Below are 13,699 nucleotides of genomic sequence, written 5' to 3'. Positions count from 1 at the left end.
TGTGTAGCTCTGGTTACCATACTAAAGGGAGGATATGATTGTATTAGAGGAGTTGCAGAGGAAATCCATCAGGGTGTTGCCCTGACTAGAGTATTTTATGAATGAAGAAAGATGATAATAGGCTGGGATTGTTTTCCAAAGAGCACTTCAGAAGGCTGATGGACTTACCTGGTGGACTTTTACAAAATTATAAGGAGCATAGATAAAAAAGATAGGAAAAAAACCCTTTCCCCTCAGTACAGGGATCAATAACTAGGGTGCTTAGAGTTAATGTAAAAGCAGGATGTTTTGAGGGGATTTAATGAATAATTTTTCACCCAGAGAATGGTGGTTATCTGCAAGTCACTGCCTGAAATAATGGTAGAAGCGAAAACCATCACAACACTTACAAAGTACTTAGATGAACACTTGGAACACCATAACAAACAAGCCAACGGGCCATTTGCTGGAAAATAGAACTGGAGTATATTGATATTTGATGACCAGCACAGACATGATGGGCCAAAGATCCTTTTTTCCTGCTGTATGATTCTATGACATCCAGCTGCATGGCAATGGAGAGGCATTGGAGGAAGACAGTGAGGTAAATCATGTCAAGGTTTCAGATGGGTCAAGACGGAAGAGAAAGGTTAGGGTTTATTTTTGTCCCAGTCATATTGGATGTAATTTCTGAATTTAAAAACTTATTGAAACTAACAACTTAATTGATAACTTATGAAGAATAAATTGGGGACAATTCAGATTATGACTTGTGAAATGTTAGTTTATTTTAACTGAGGTGGAACATATTTAGTACTCACATTAATAAAACTTAAACAATGAATACCTGGAAAACACTATCAAAGCAGTTCCAAAGAAGCTCTGACTGTGCAGTGGGTAATTTCTGAAGCCACGCTTTGAGTATAGGTCTCCAGTCTAGTACTGATGAACTCATAAACACCATGCCGTTTCTTGATACAGTAGCTGGAGAAGCATTGTCAATGTTATGAGGCTCAAAAACAATTTTGCAGTTTGGTGCCATTGGGATGCGATCACCATTAGCTAATGTAAGTGTTTTGTTGTCATCTAAAACAGAGTTAAGATTCTCAATCCAAATGGCATCCACAGGTCCGTCCAATACAATCCATATGTGTTCTCCCTGCAAGTCAAATATTTGGCAAAAATTTCCCTGTCAATAACTTTCCCCATAGATAGAAATCTTCACAATTACATTACCCAAGTATGCACTATGTATATCTATATAAGTATTATTTAAAATGTTACATTTACATGTCCTCCATTTTCACAAACCTACCTTGCTGTTGTTATTACTTTTAGTCACAGGTTTAGATTTCTAAATTGACCATTATCTGACTAAGTCAGACATGGATCAAATTTAAAATATATAAGCTGGTACAGATATGTTAAAAGGATTTATACAAAAAAAAACTAAATCCAGATGACCTGAAAAAATCCAGATAGATGCTATTGCTAGCAGATGAACTAACATTCGATCACTTCACCATCCATTCAATATCAACAGCTTTTAGTATAATAAAAGGTCCCAAGACAATTCATTCTTCATTGTCCAGAAGCTTGGACTAAATGGTAGGTTTGAAAAGTTGTCTTAAAGGAGGAAAGAAGGCAAAATAGAGATTTGAACAAAAGTACATGCAGGGAAGTCCAGAGCTTGTATCTGGATGACAGAAGGTCACCAATGACAGAGCAATAAAAATTGAGAGTACACAAGAAGCCAGAATTAGAGGAGCACAAACATTTCAAAGAATGATTGGGCTGGGAGGGGAAAGGTCATGAAGGGATTTGAAAAGAAGGAGCAGAATTTTAAAACTAAGCTGTTGCTTGTTCAGGAATTTAATGTCAGGAAGCAAGCACAGGCAATGGTACTCCCAGCTACAAAATCAGTCTGGATGTGTACAAAATCTGCACAGGTTAGAAACATGTTCATGAACAATTATTCTCCTAACATTTTCTGCTCTATTTCTATACATAGTGCCATTTTGGTACATGGGGCAGCTAAAATGCTAACTAAGCATTCATTCAGCTAACCCTAACCTAGAGGAAAACAAAACATCTATGGTAGCTCATCTTTCCAGTTTACACTGAGAGATAATAGTGTACTTGTAATCATGGCTTATACTCATTCGTTTCTGTTTCTATACAGATATATTGCCTTGATGCCATCAAAACAAAAAGAAAATTAATTTTAATAAATCACTCCTGAATTACTTTGTTTTGTTTAGTTTTATCATGTTTGTCATCAAATTTGTTTTACTTCTAGATAACCAATTTACCTTTTACTTTGTTCCTATAAAAATATTTTAGCCACACAGTATAGGCATGACTATCACCCAAAATCATTGAAGCGTTTAGAGATCATATGATCTTTCTAACATTTAACATAAAATTCTACAGATACAACAAATAAACTTTTCATATTGCAGCTCCATAATTTATGACACAATATGTGTCAAAATGGGCCCCCAAAAACATTTCTTATCCACTCTCATAAGCACGAAACTAATGAGCAGCATATGAAAGCATTAGTTTACCTTTTTTGCTTTCAATGTTTTTCTCCATAGTGTAGAGAAAACACCATCTGTCCAGTCATTTGTTGCAACATCCAAAGTTCCAAACATCTGGGAGGCTGTGATTGCCTTTGGATTCATTCTCATCTCCTTGTGAGGTTCGCCACAATCTGTCATTGCTTTCATTAAGGTATTAATACACTTTGTTTTCCCAGCTCCACTAGGGCCAAGAGTCATCATACCTAACACAGATGCAACAACATGTTTTACACAAAAAGATTGCCATAGAAACAACAATACGTAACCTGATTTATTTGATTTGATTTATTGTCACGTGTACTTAAGTACAGTGAAAAGCTTTGTTTGTGAGCAGATTATAGTAAGCAAGGACATGCAGATCATAGGGTGAAAAAAACTTGGATAGAGTAAGGTATACAGGTTACATCATATAGGACGTGCGCTAGGCAAGATCATCATTATCAAGCTCAGTATTATTTGCATGAAGCATCCTTTGGAAAATTAATTACAATTATTTTTTAGAACTTTAAGTGGTTATTTACAAAAATAGCAGATGGAAAGCCAATTCAATCATAAATGTGTGGATTAGTCTTTTTCTAACTTGCACATTCATCATGTCTGTAGCATATTTTGTTCTACTCTTCAATAAAGTGCACTCTAACCATGTCGGACTCTTTGAGTTTCATAGAGTTGAATGAGCTTCAGGATCCATGGAGGATGGTAAATAATCCCAGCATCCATTGTTTGTTTCTCAATAGCAGCTTCGAGTTCAGGGTAACCCGCTTTATCCAAGGTAATTCCAGGAAACAAGTCATTGATCAAACTCATGAATAAAGGTTCATCTTCATCCACCTAAACAGAATAAATAATTTTTCATTGTGAAATACTTTCTCCTGTTATTCTATTATTTCTGAGTTGGGTCATATACAAAAATATACATGGATAAATTTGGCGAGGAAGCATCCAAAAGTCTGCTATCTATTTCCTATCTATGCAGAGAAGCATAGTACAACTGTAAAAGCAATACAAACTGAGAGGGAGAATTTTCATGTTACTGTTGTTCTGTTTAAACTTAAAGTTGGCATGATGTAAGTGCAAATTAAGTGCTGGTATCTGTGCTGACTTACCACTGTGTTGACATCCACCCTAACCTTCCTAATGGACCTGCATCCTAGTGATCACGGCTTCCAGTAGCCCTCAGAAAGAATACCTAACACATAAATGTAAACTGAGGTCCAATAATGCAATTAGCACCCTATCCTAGTTATATCTTGCTACATCTTGCTCTCGCCAACCAAGTCAGATACAAAGATACAAGTCAGGAGGCATCATTTCCCCCAAAACCTAAAGGGATCTTAATGTTCACAAGTATTCTGAGATTTATTTTTCACACTGAAGTCATAGTCATAGAGATGTACAGTACAGAAACAGAACCTTCGGTCCAACCCGTCCATGCCAACAAGATATCTTAAATTAATCTAGTCCCATTTGCCAGCATTTGGCCCATATCCCTCTAAACCCTTCCTATTTGTACACCCATCCAGATGCCTTTTTAAATGTTGTAATTGTGCCAGTCTCCACCAAACATGCACCATCCTCTGCATGCAAAAGCTGCGTCTTGGGTCCTTTTTATATCTAATCACTGAAAGCTTAATAAGCAGAGCGCAAAAAAATCTAATGTGATTAGAAAAGAACCAGAGATTACACAAGCAAAATCTACTTCAAGCATTAAGTGTTTACGATTTGCAACATATGTCTGATAGCATGGTGGAAACAGATTTTAAAGTGATACTTGTAAGGGAATTAGATAAATGCTTGAAGGAGAAAGAACTGTAATAATATGGCAAAGATGTGGATAAGTACAAAATACTGGATTCTTCCTCAAAATATCCAACACAGCTTCAAGGGGATGAATGGATTATTTCTATGCTGTCATGCTCTATGGCTGAGATTTAATCCTGTAGCTCCTAAGTACAGGTACAAATGTGTTCAGTGGTGGTTTACTCTCCACATTCCCCTCCCCTCCCCTCCCCGCAACCAATCAGAAATCTCTCCAGATCAGAGAGTTATGAGCTGAAGGAGCAAGCTTCTCTGCAAATCACAGGCCTCCATGTTAAAGTCCTGCCAGCCAATCCAAACAAAATAAACTGCAGGTGCTAGAATCCAAAGTAGTCAAGTGGGAGGCCGAACGAACACAACAAACCAGACAGCATCAGGAGGTGGAGAAGTCAATGTTTCAGAGATAAGCCTTCATCAGGACTCAGGGTGGGGTATGGGGAGCTGCAGATAAAGAGAAGGTGGGGGAAGGGTTTTGGGTGGGGAGAGGGGCGGAGTGGTGAGGTAGGGATAGGTGAACACAGGTGGTGGGTACGACCTGGTTGGTCGATGGGAGAAAAGAATCCAGCTGGTAGCTAGAAGGAAGGATTAGTCAGAGGAATGGAAGGGAGGAAGGGGGCTGGAAAGGGAGGTTGGGGGAAGGGTGGAAAGGTTATTTGAAATGGGTGAACTCAAAGAAGCACCTTTTCCTCTGCTTTTTGCAGTCCTCCTCAGTATTGATTCTCAGCATAGATCTTTTGGAACACCACTACCTTCTGCCAGTCTGAATGACCAGACCCATCTCTGCTTTCTATTTTGAGGCCAGAGTGTATTCCATTCTGTCACTTGTCCCTGACACCACATTCTCTGACCTTATTCAATAGCTTATCATCAGGCATTTTATCAAAACCTTTTGAAAATACAGATAAATTCCATTTACTGCATTACCTTTGTCTACTCTCTCTGTTACCTCTTCAAAGACTTTACGTCTGGTCAAGTAATACTTTCCCTTTTGAAACCGATGCTAACTATTCATTAATTATGTTTCTCATTTAAGGAAAAAAAAAGAGCTGCAAATGCTGGAAATCAGAAACAAAATCTGAAACTGCTGGAAAAAATCCGCAGCTCCGGCAGCATCCGCAGAGAGAAAGCAGAGTTAGTGTTTCAGGTCCAGTGAGTGTCCTGAAGAAGGATCACTGGCATGAAGCATTAACTCTGATTCCTCTCCACAGATGCCATTCGACCTGCTGAGTTTTCCCAGCAATTTCTAATTTTGTTTCTGATTTTAGATGTTGTTCCATTCTCTCCTCTTGTACAGATTGCATTAGTTTTCCTCCCACTAATGTTTGCCAACTGTCTATAATTCCCTGGGTATGTTCTGTCCCTCTTCTTAAATACAGTGATCACACTATCCATCTTCCAGTCCTCCAGCAATAGAGAATTTTCTAATAAGCTATTAAATATAAGTAAAAATGCTATGCCACCCATCGTTTAATTTCTTTAAAAATATGTGGATATAATCCATCAATCAAATCAAACAAAATTATATTTTTTTTAATTTAAATGTATAATAAATAGTACCCATGCAGTGAAGAGGTCCAAATATTGCAACAGTTCATTTAAAAGCAATGAATAGGAACAAAAGACCCTCCTTCAAAATGCAAATCTGTTTCTGCACACATACCAGCTTCGAAAGATTCATGTCACGGAGAACTCTCATCACCACTGTCTTCTCCGGTTCATTTGGGTTTGATCTTTTGACAGCACCCAGAGTTCTCAGCACAGACAGAATGTTTCGCAAACCAAAGTCATAGTGCACCTGCCAATGTAGAATAATAAGCAATACCATTCAAACAACATTGTGAGCAACAATGGATATTAATAAGGTATTGTAAAAGTTAGACACAGCCTAGAATACAAGTCACCCTTGTATTTGAGTGCAGTTCTGGGTTCCTGGTGAAAAAACTTACTCAAATTCATGGACAAATAATCTCCATGAAATTTCCCAAAATTGACACTTAGCCAAATTCTGGTAAAATATATCTTATTTTCAATTCTGTCTAACTAAACAAAAATATGCTTTTATAAGTCAAGACATCTGCTTATTTTGCAATTTTGTTATTTGTCTAAGAAACTTGTAAAAAACTTTCAATGGCAGTGAGTTTTATATCATTTGAAAATTATATGCATTATGAAGGAGCCTCGATTTAGTTTCTTCCCAAAAATTGCTAAAAGTTAGACACTGTACTATACTCACTGTACATTGTGATAGGGACAAAAACATCAATTTTTATTCTGTTCACTTATTGAATGATTTGTAAACATTCAAGCCCTAGTTACATCTCATTGTTCCTAATATTTGAAATGGCGCATTGTTCAAAGAAGATTTGTTCTCAATATTTCAGTTTCCAGCCAAATCCTACATGCTTATCTGAATAATTTATTTCATCCCCTGTAAAAGTACATTTTCAAAAATTGAAAACATAATTACGGCATTTTACTTCCTGGTTTGCCAACTATGTAAATATATCAATGCAATAGGCTTCTTGCCTTGGTAACTGGCAATACCATCGCTGGACACATGATGATCTCTTGTCTGAGCACCAGGTTCAAATTAGCTTTAGAGAAAGGGAATCCATGCTACAAAGCTCCACAGATTTTCGCAGCAGGCCCTGTTTGATATCACTTTCGATGAAGGGCTTTTGCCCGAAACGTCGATTTCGCTGCTCGTTGGATGCTGCCTGAACTGCTGTGCTCTCCCAGCACCACTAATCCAGTATTTGGTTTTCAGCATCTGCAGTCATTGTTTTTACCCTGTTTGATATCAGCCAGACATCCCATTACATTTCCACTGACAACAAAAACCAGCCTAATATGCTACCATAAACAGTAGTTAAGTGTACCTGTTTCGATAATTGCTCCTCACAGAGTTTGTAGAGTGTATAAAACTTGCGACTAAGAATTTGGTTATCACGGAAACCAGCACTGGCCAACTTGACACGCATTATAATGGCACGATCAGGCACCATCATGGCTACTGTACGGAACTGAATCTTTAGATTTTCAGGAAGCTCCTGACGTCCTGCATAACCTGGGTTCTAAAATTAACATTGATTAAAAGCGATTACTGGCAAAATGGACTTATTTAGATGTGAAATATATCATGGAATCATAGACTCCCTACAGTATGATCAACATTCTCCTGCAAAATATAATTTCTTTCAGCTAGATTAATATTTAGAAGAAAACTGCAAATTTACTTCAGTAAATATTAATTTTGATCTTTAATATTGAAGGGTCCCTTACCATTGTTAGGAAGATACCAAATTCTCTGTCCATTTCTACGACATCACCATCAGTGAAGTAAAACTGGGGCTTTTTGTTCTTCTTACATTGCAATACAATGTAGATTTGTTGAGCAGCTACCGACAGCACAGGCAATTCAATACGGTTAAATTCATCAAAGCAACCCCATGCACCAGACTGAGCAAGACCTAAAGGGAAAGATCAATAATTCAAAGGCCGGAAACCTAAAATTGTCTGGCCAATCATTTCCCAAAAACTGAACACTGTATTTTACTCCTGGTGTTACAGTGCAACAGTGACTACACCTCAAAATTATTGAATTAGCTGAAAGATGCTTTGGGATATGTTGAAGTCTTGATACAAATGCAACTATTCTTTACTTCATCTCTCAAAACAACAAGGTAATGTGGAAATCTTTGGATGTTTATTCACTATACTACATCTCAGAGATGCTCAAAGAAAATAAAAAGATCACTTTTACCTTTATAGATGCGACCAAGGCCTCTATAATCCATCTGATCTGAGCAATTAAACACAACAACATACTTTCCAAGACATTTGCCCATGTCTTTGGTGGTCTCTGTTTTTCCTGTACCTGCAGGTCCTGCTGGTGCACCACCCATACTCATCCCTAAGGCCTGAGACAGTGTAATGTAACATCTGAAATGGGTATACAAACACAGGTATTTAATAATTTATAATTAAAATGTAATGTCCCAATGATATAAAAGATAATGCTATCCCTGCTAATCAAGCAGATTATCAAGAAATCAAAACATAATAATGAGCAGTCAGCATGGATTTCAAAAGTGAAGGTACATTTGCCAAAACCAACTGAATTCTTTAAAGGGGGAGCAGAGCAGACTATAATAAGGTAGTAGGTATAATATATCTAAATCTTCCAACAGGATTCCGGTAAGGTACTGTGTTATAGATTAGTCAGGTCAGAGCTTGCAGGGTCTCAGGACTTGTTACAGCATGGTCACCTAGTTGTACATAAAGCAGAGAGTTGAATTGAATTGAATTTGCTTTATAGTCATATGTACCCATGGAGTACAGCGAAAACTTTACAAGTCACCACTTATGGCACCATAGTTCAAACAAATGTTCAGACCGTCAAAAAGGAGAAGTGGAAACCTACAATGATCAGCATTGGAGTATTGATGTTCACAACTTATATTCAAATTTAAACTTTGGAATTAAACACAGGATGGAATATTCTCACTTAAAATTCAATTAAAGAGATTCATAATGCTCAGTCTGTCATGGCCTGGGATGACTTTATTATAACAATCCTCTGCTCTTCACCATGTTAATTATGGATCAGGGCTCTTTGGGACCCTTCAAATGGAATCAGAGGTCGCTGAGGGGTATATGCTGATCTGCTTGGTCCTCCTGCTATTTGCATTGTAGTTGCCATATTTAAAGCCAGCTGCATATCACTTTGGGTGCTGTAGGCCCAGAACTGCTCCTCTGCAACATTGGATCATTATGGCACAGAAAGGAAAGCTCACATCCTGTTTCACAGCCAGGAAACTGGAGGTGCTGATGGACAGGCTAGTGGAGAGGATGACATTGTTCTCCAGCTGACCACCATGGGAGATCACCTACCAGCCCAATGAATTCCTGGACTGGTTTGCAGACAGATTATATATGTGCTAGATGAAGCTGAACAGTGCAGGAAAAAAGTCAATGGTCTTCTGTGCTCCACTAGGATAAGTGTCATCCTCTCTCTGCTGCACCACAAAGGACCATCACTCACTTTAACTCTGCTTCCGCACACGTATCTCACCTAGACTACACCTCTTACTATTGCATGTATCAGCACCACACCATGGCTCTCACACCCCAACCTTCTAAACAACTAACCCTCGCTGCTCTCTGTGCTTCGGAGTGAATCACCGCGGATGCTCCCTCACCTCTCCCACTGAAACATCATCACCAACTACTTTTCCATTATACTCAATCCCTCCCAGTGTCTCACTACAAGGAAAATAAGCCCTTGACAACTGGGCTAAGAGGTCCAGGATGAGTTGCAATTGGAGGACATCAGGCCCCATGAGGAGAACTTTCTAGAATGAACCAGAGAAGAGCATGATCACTCATGTGAGGGACAAGGACAGCTCAATGCTTAATCAACTCAGTAAGTTTGACTGTGTTGTTCTCCTATCACCACAAGAGCTAATTTATTCTTAACCTGCACAAGGTTTTATCCCTCTTAGACAACTAATTCCCTTTTTTCTCTTCTGCGAGCACCAACACAATACAAAGGAAGAACAGGCCAGCTCTGAGATCCTCAGCTCCACCTTCTACTCTGAAGAGGAAACACTGAACACACCGAGGATTCCCCAACAAGGTTTCCACTGAGCAGCCTCCACCAGCTCAGAGACTTTCACCCCGATAGGTTCTCCATCTAGATTAGACTCAGGGGCACATTCTGGTGAGCATATCACTGCCACATTGCCACAGCTGGTGAGAAGGAAATGCCCCAGGTCTCTGGAACTCAGGGAACGACTGGAATCTGGCACCTGCTAAGTTCCAGGCAGAAGATGATCCTTTGGTCTCAGCCAAATGCACAGACAGGAACAGCAGGAAGGCTTGTCAGAGGCAGTCAGTGAGCTGGATTGAATAATGGAGGAGTCCACTAATGTTATCAACACAGTGCTGTCTTTGGCATGCATTTGCCTGGTAGCCTCTGCCGACAGGTTGGTAACCACTATACAGAGCCAAGGGCAGTACACTCAGTAACTGCTGGCTTTCACTTGAACTTCCATCCCATTACTCTGGCCACATGTGCTCAGCATATGTGGCAAGTTGAGAGGCAACAAGGGACCTCTACATCACTCCAAATGCCCCTTTCTCTCAGGAAATGAGGGTGATGCCAGCAGGCATCGTGGGAAGATGGAGCCTCAGGCAGGTTTCCGAGAAACTCCTCCTCAGGACACTCCAAAGATGCCCGGCCTCTCTATTTTGCCCCTGCCTGTGATCTCAAAGCTTGCAGTAGTTCAACTTGAGGACAATGAGCCTGAATCAGGGAAGGACAATCTCAATCAGAGAACTCTCTAGGCCCAAGGGTGTCCAGGATTGACTGCCTGACTCTTTCAAGCAGAGTCACTTTCAGTGCAGGCTCTATCCTGCTGAGATTGGCACTATACTTAGATGAGGAAATAAACTTACTCAGAGTACATTGATGGCAAAGGAAACACATCACCGAAGGTAACCTTTCAATTGTGTAAATATATGCTCACCGGCACTACAGAAATATGTGCAATTATATTTTCACTCTCAGACCTGGTTAAGCTACACGTATATGAAAGATGAGCAGCCCATGCATCTAAGAAATTGCAACCAACAAGCATTGGTCATGACTCACAAGTAACTCAGATTCCGGGGATCTTTGAACCATGACATTCAGGACTGCAACCATGGTGATCTCCATGTAAGATCCGTGAACAGGTATTGGAGAGGGATGTCAGAACGATAACACAAGTTTATTAAAAATGTTCTCAGCCCTGTCATCCATAGTATTGAAGCCTCATGAAACACCCTCACACAGTGTGCTATTGAGGTTTCCCAAGGAACTCTGAAGTATATGACATTCTCCAATTGTACTTGGTAAAACCAAAATTTTTAGCAATGATAGTAGAATTCTGCCAGCAAGCCATCATTAAACTACCACCATGAGCTCCACAAAAAAAGTCTTTGTTCCACATCAAAGGCCATGTCATTATATACTTACATTTCAATGCGAAGACCTGGCAGCTGTGAAACATTGTCTCTCAGTACCAGCTTGTGCTTGTGAAATGGAAAGTTCAAGTTCTGATTTTAAATGCCATGTTCTCGTGATAGTTGCATTGCTGACACAACATTACTACTCAAAATGTGGAGCACCTGATTGTTTGAGGCCAGGATTTCAATATGCATTCTTTGATAATGAAGCCGGGGGTGGGGGTGATGTTACTGAATGAGTGGAGGTAAGGTTACTATAACTGTCTGAATACCGTCTCCAATTCCAAGGACTTTACTCTAGCCTGAAGGATCAAGCAGCAATTTACTTTGCCTGCTTTGCATGTGGTGTCAGTCATTTTGTGCAGTTATTGAGCAGTTGGTTTTAATTCGTAGATGGCAAGGATCCAATTTCATGTTCTTTGAATGAATTGTGCCTGTTACACAAAATTTTGCCCATATTTCATGTTCCCTTTGATGCTGTCCCTTTGGCTCCAATGTTCTTTTGTGCTTTTCCAGTTTCCATTGAGGCTCTTCATTTTATAATTAATATGCACACTTTACCTCCAGAGCCCTTAATTTTGAAATTTCCCATGTTCTTGTCTACCCAGCACTCTCTTCTTATGGAACCAGATCAATCCTCTTATTCTAAAAGCTTCTGGCTCCCTCCTATTGTCTATAAGGTACAACCCTTCAAACTACAATTTTCTCCAACCAATGTCATCATTTGCTCATGGCAATAAAACCCAACCCATGACCTGAGTTGCCCACTTTCCCAGGACTTTATGGACAGCCCATAATAAGACAATGACCGTTACTGAGCAAACCCCTGAAGTGGCTTGAAGGACAATCCTGACAAACCACACCCTACCTCATTCCAGACTGATGTCTATATTGCATCTGAGCTGTCCTACCTGTGATACCCAGAGTGGTTGTACTTGAACTATATGATTAATCATCTCAGATTGAAGGGCTGGATTAGTGGTGCTGGAAGAGCAAGGCAGTTCAGGCAGCATCCAATGAGCAGTGAAATCGACGTTTCGGGCAAAAGCCCTTGAAGGGCACAGATCCCGGAAAGAGCAAACAACTCATTGATGGTGACCAACTCCCTGGACTAGAATCGGATGAGCCTTTGATTGACTGTGATCATATTTTGATTTGATTTGATTTGATTTATTATTGTCACGTGTACAGTGAAAAGTATTGTATTGCCAGACAATACAAATCAGACAAATCATATCTTACATGAGTACATCAGGGTAATAGAACAGAATAGGAGAAAGTGAGGACTGCAGATGCTGGAGATCAGAGCTGAAAATGTGTTGCTGGAAAAGCGCAACAGGTCAGGCAGCATCCAAGGAACAGGAGAATCGACGTTTCGGGCATGAGCCCTTCTTCAGGAATGAGGAAAGTGTGCCAAGCAGGCTAAGATAAAAGGTAGGGAGGAGGGACTTGGGGGACGGGCGTTGGAAATGTGATAGGTGGAAGGAGGTTAAGGTGAGGGTGATTTGCCAGAGTGGGGATAGGGGCAGAGAGGTCAGGAAGAAGATTGCAGGTTAGGAGGTGGTGCTGAGTTCGAGGGTTGGGACTGAGACAAGGTGGGGGGGAGGGGAAATGAGGAAACTGGAGAAGTCTGAGTTCATCCCTTGTGGTTGAGGGTTCCTAGGTGGAAGATGAGGCCGTCGTGTTGCTATGGTCTGGCGATGGAGGAGTCCAAGGACCTGCATGTCCTTGGTGGAGTGGGAGGGGGAGTTGAAATGTTGAGCCACGGGGTGGTTGGGTTGGTTGGTCCGGGTATCCCAGAGGTGTTCTCTGAAACGTTCCGCAAGTAGGCAGCCTGTCTCCCCAATATAGAGGAGGCCACATCGGGTGCAGCGGATGCAGTAAATGATGTGTGTGGAGGTGCAGGTGAATTTGTGGCAGATATGGAAGGATCCCTTGGGGGCTTGGAGGGAAGTAAGGGGGGAGGTGTGGGGGAGGTGTGGGCGCAAGTTTTGCATTTCTTCCGGTTGCACGGGAAGGTGCCGGGAGTGGAGGTTGGGTTGGTGGGTGTGTGGACCTGACGAGGGAGTCACGGAGGGAGTGGTATTTTCGGATAGGGGAGGGGACGGAAATATATCCCTGGTGGCGTGGTCCGTTTGGAGGTGGCGGAAATGGCAATGGATGATACGTTGTATGTGTAGGTTGGTGGGGTGGCAGGTGAGGACCAGTGGGGTTCTGTCCTGGTGGCAATTGGAGGGGTGGGGCTCAAGGGTGGAGGAGCGGGAAGTGGAGGAGATGCGGTGGAGGGCACCGTCGATCACGTCTGG

The 13,699-nt window shown here is 40.8% G+C and overlaps 1 protein-coding gene across 1 annotated transcript in view; it reads right to left on the bottom strand.

Annotated features, from left to right (window-relative positions):
• Nucleotides 1-13,699, bottom strand: part of dnah5l (dynein, axonemal, heavy chain 5 like) — a 367,508-nt gene that overhangs the window by 169,284 nt on the left and 184,525 nt on the right. Inside the window, exons 42-48 of the mRNA XM_072575753.1 lie at nucleotides 8,146-8,324; nucleotides 7,665-7,852; nucleotides 7,262-7,456; nucleotides 6,043-6,177; nucleotides 3,206-3,395; nucleotides 2,550-2,767; nucleotides 827-1,138 (exon numbers count right to left, since the gene is read on the bottom strand). Of these exons, the coding sequence (XP_072431854.1) occupies nucleotides 827-1,138; nucleotides 2,550-2,767; nucleotides 3,206-3,395; nucleotides 6,043-6,177; nucleotides 7,262-7,456; nucleotides 7,665-7,852; nucleotides 8,146-8,324 (1,417 nt within the window). The remainder of the gene's footprint in view (nucleotides 1-826; nucleotides 1,139-2,549; nucleotides 2,768-3,205; nucleotides 3,396-6,042; nucleotides 6,178-7,261; nucleotides 7,457-7,664; nucleotides 7,853-8,145; nucleotides 8,325-13,699) is intronic.

Source organism: Chiloscyllium punctatum, chromosome 8 (assembly GCF_047496795.1).
Source record: "Chiloscyllium punctatum isolate Juve2018m chromosome 8, sChiPun1.3, whole genome shotgun sequence".
NCBI lineage: Eukaryota > Metazoa > Chordata > Chondrichthyes > Orectolobiformes > Hemiscylliidae > Chiloscyllium > Chiloscyllium punctatum.
Note: the sequence above shows the minus strand (reverse complement) of the source record. Positions and strands in the feature narration are given on the sequence as shown.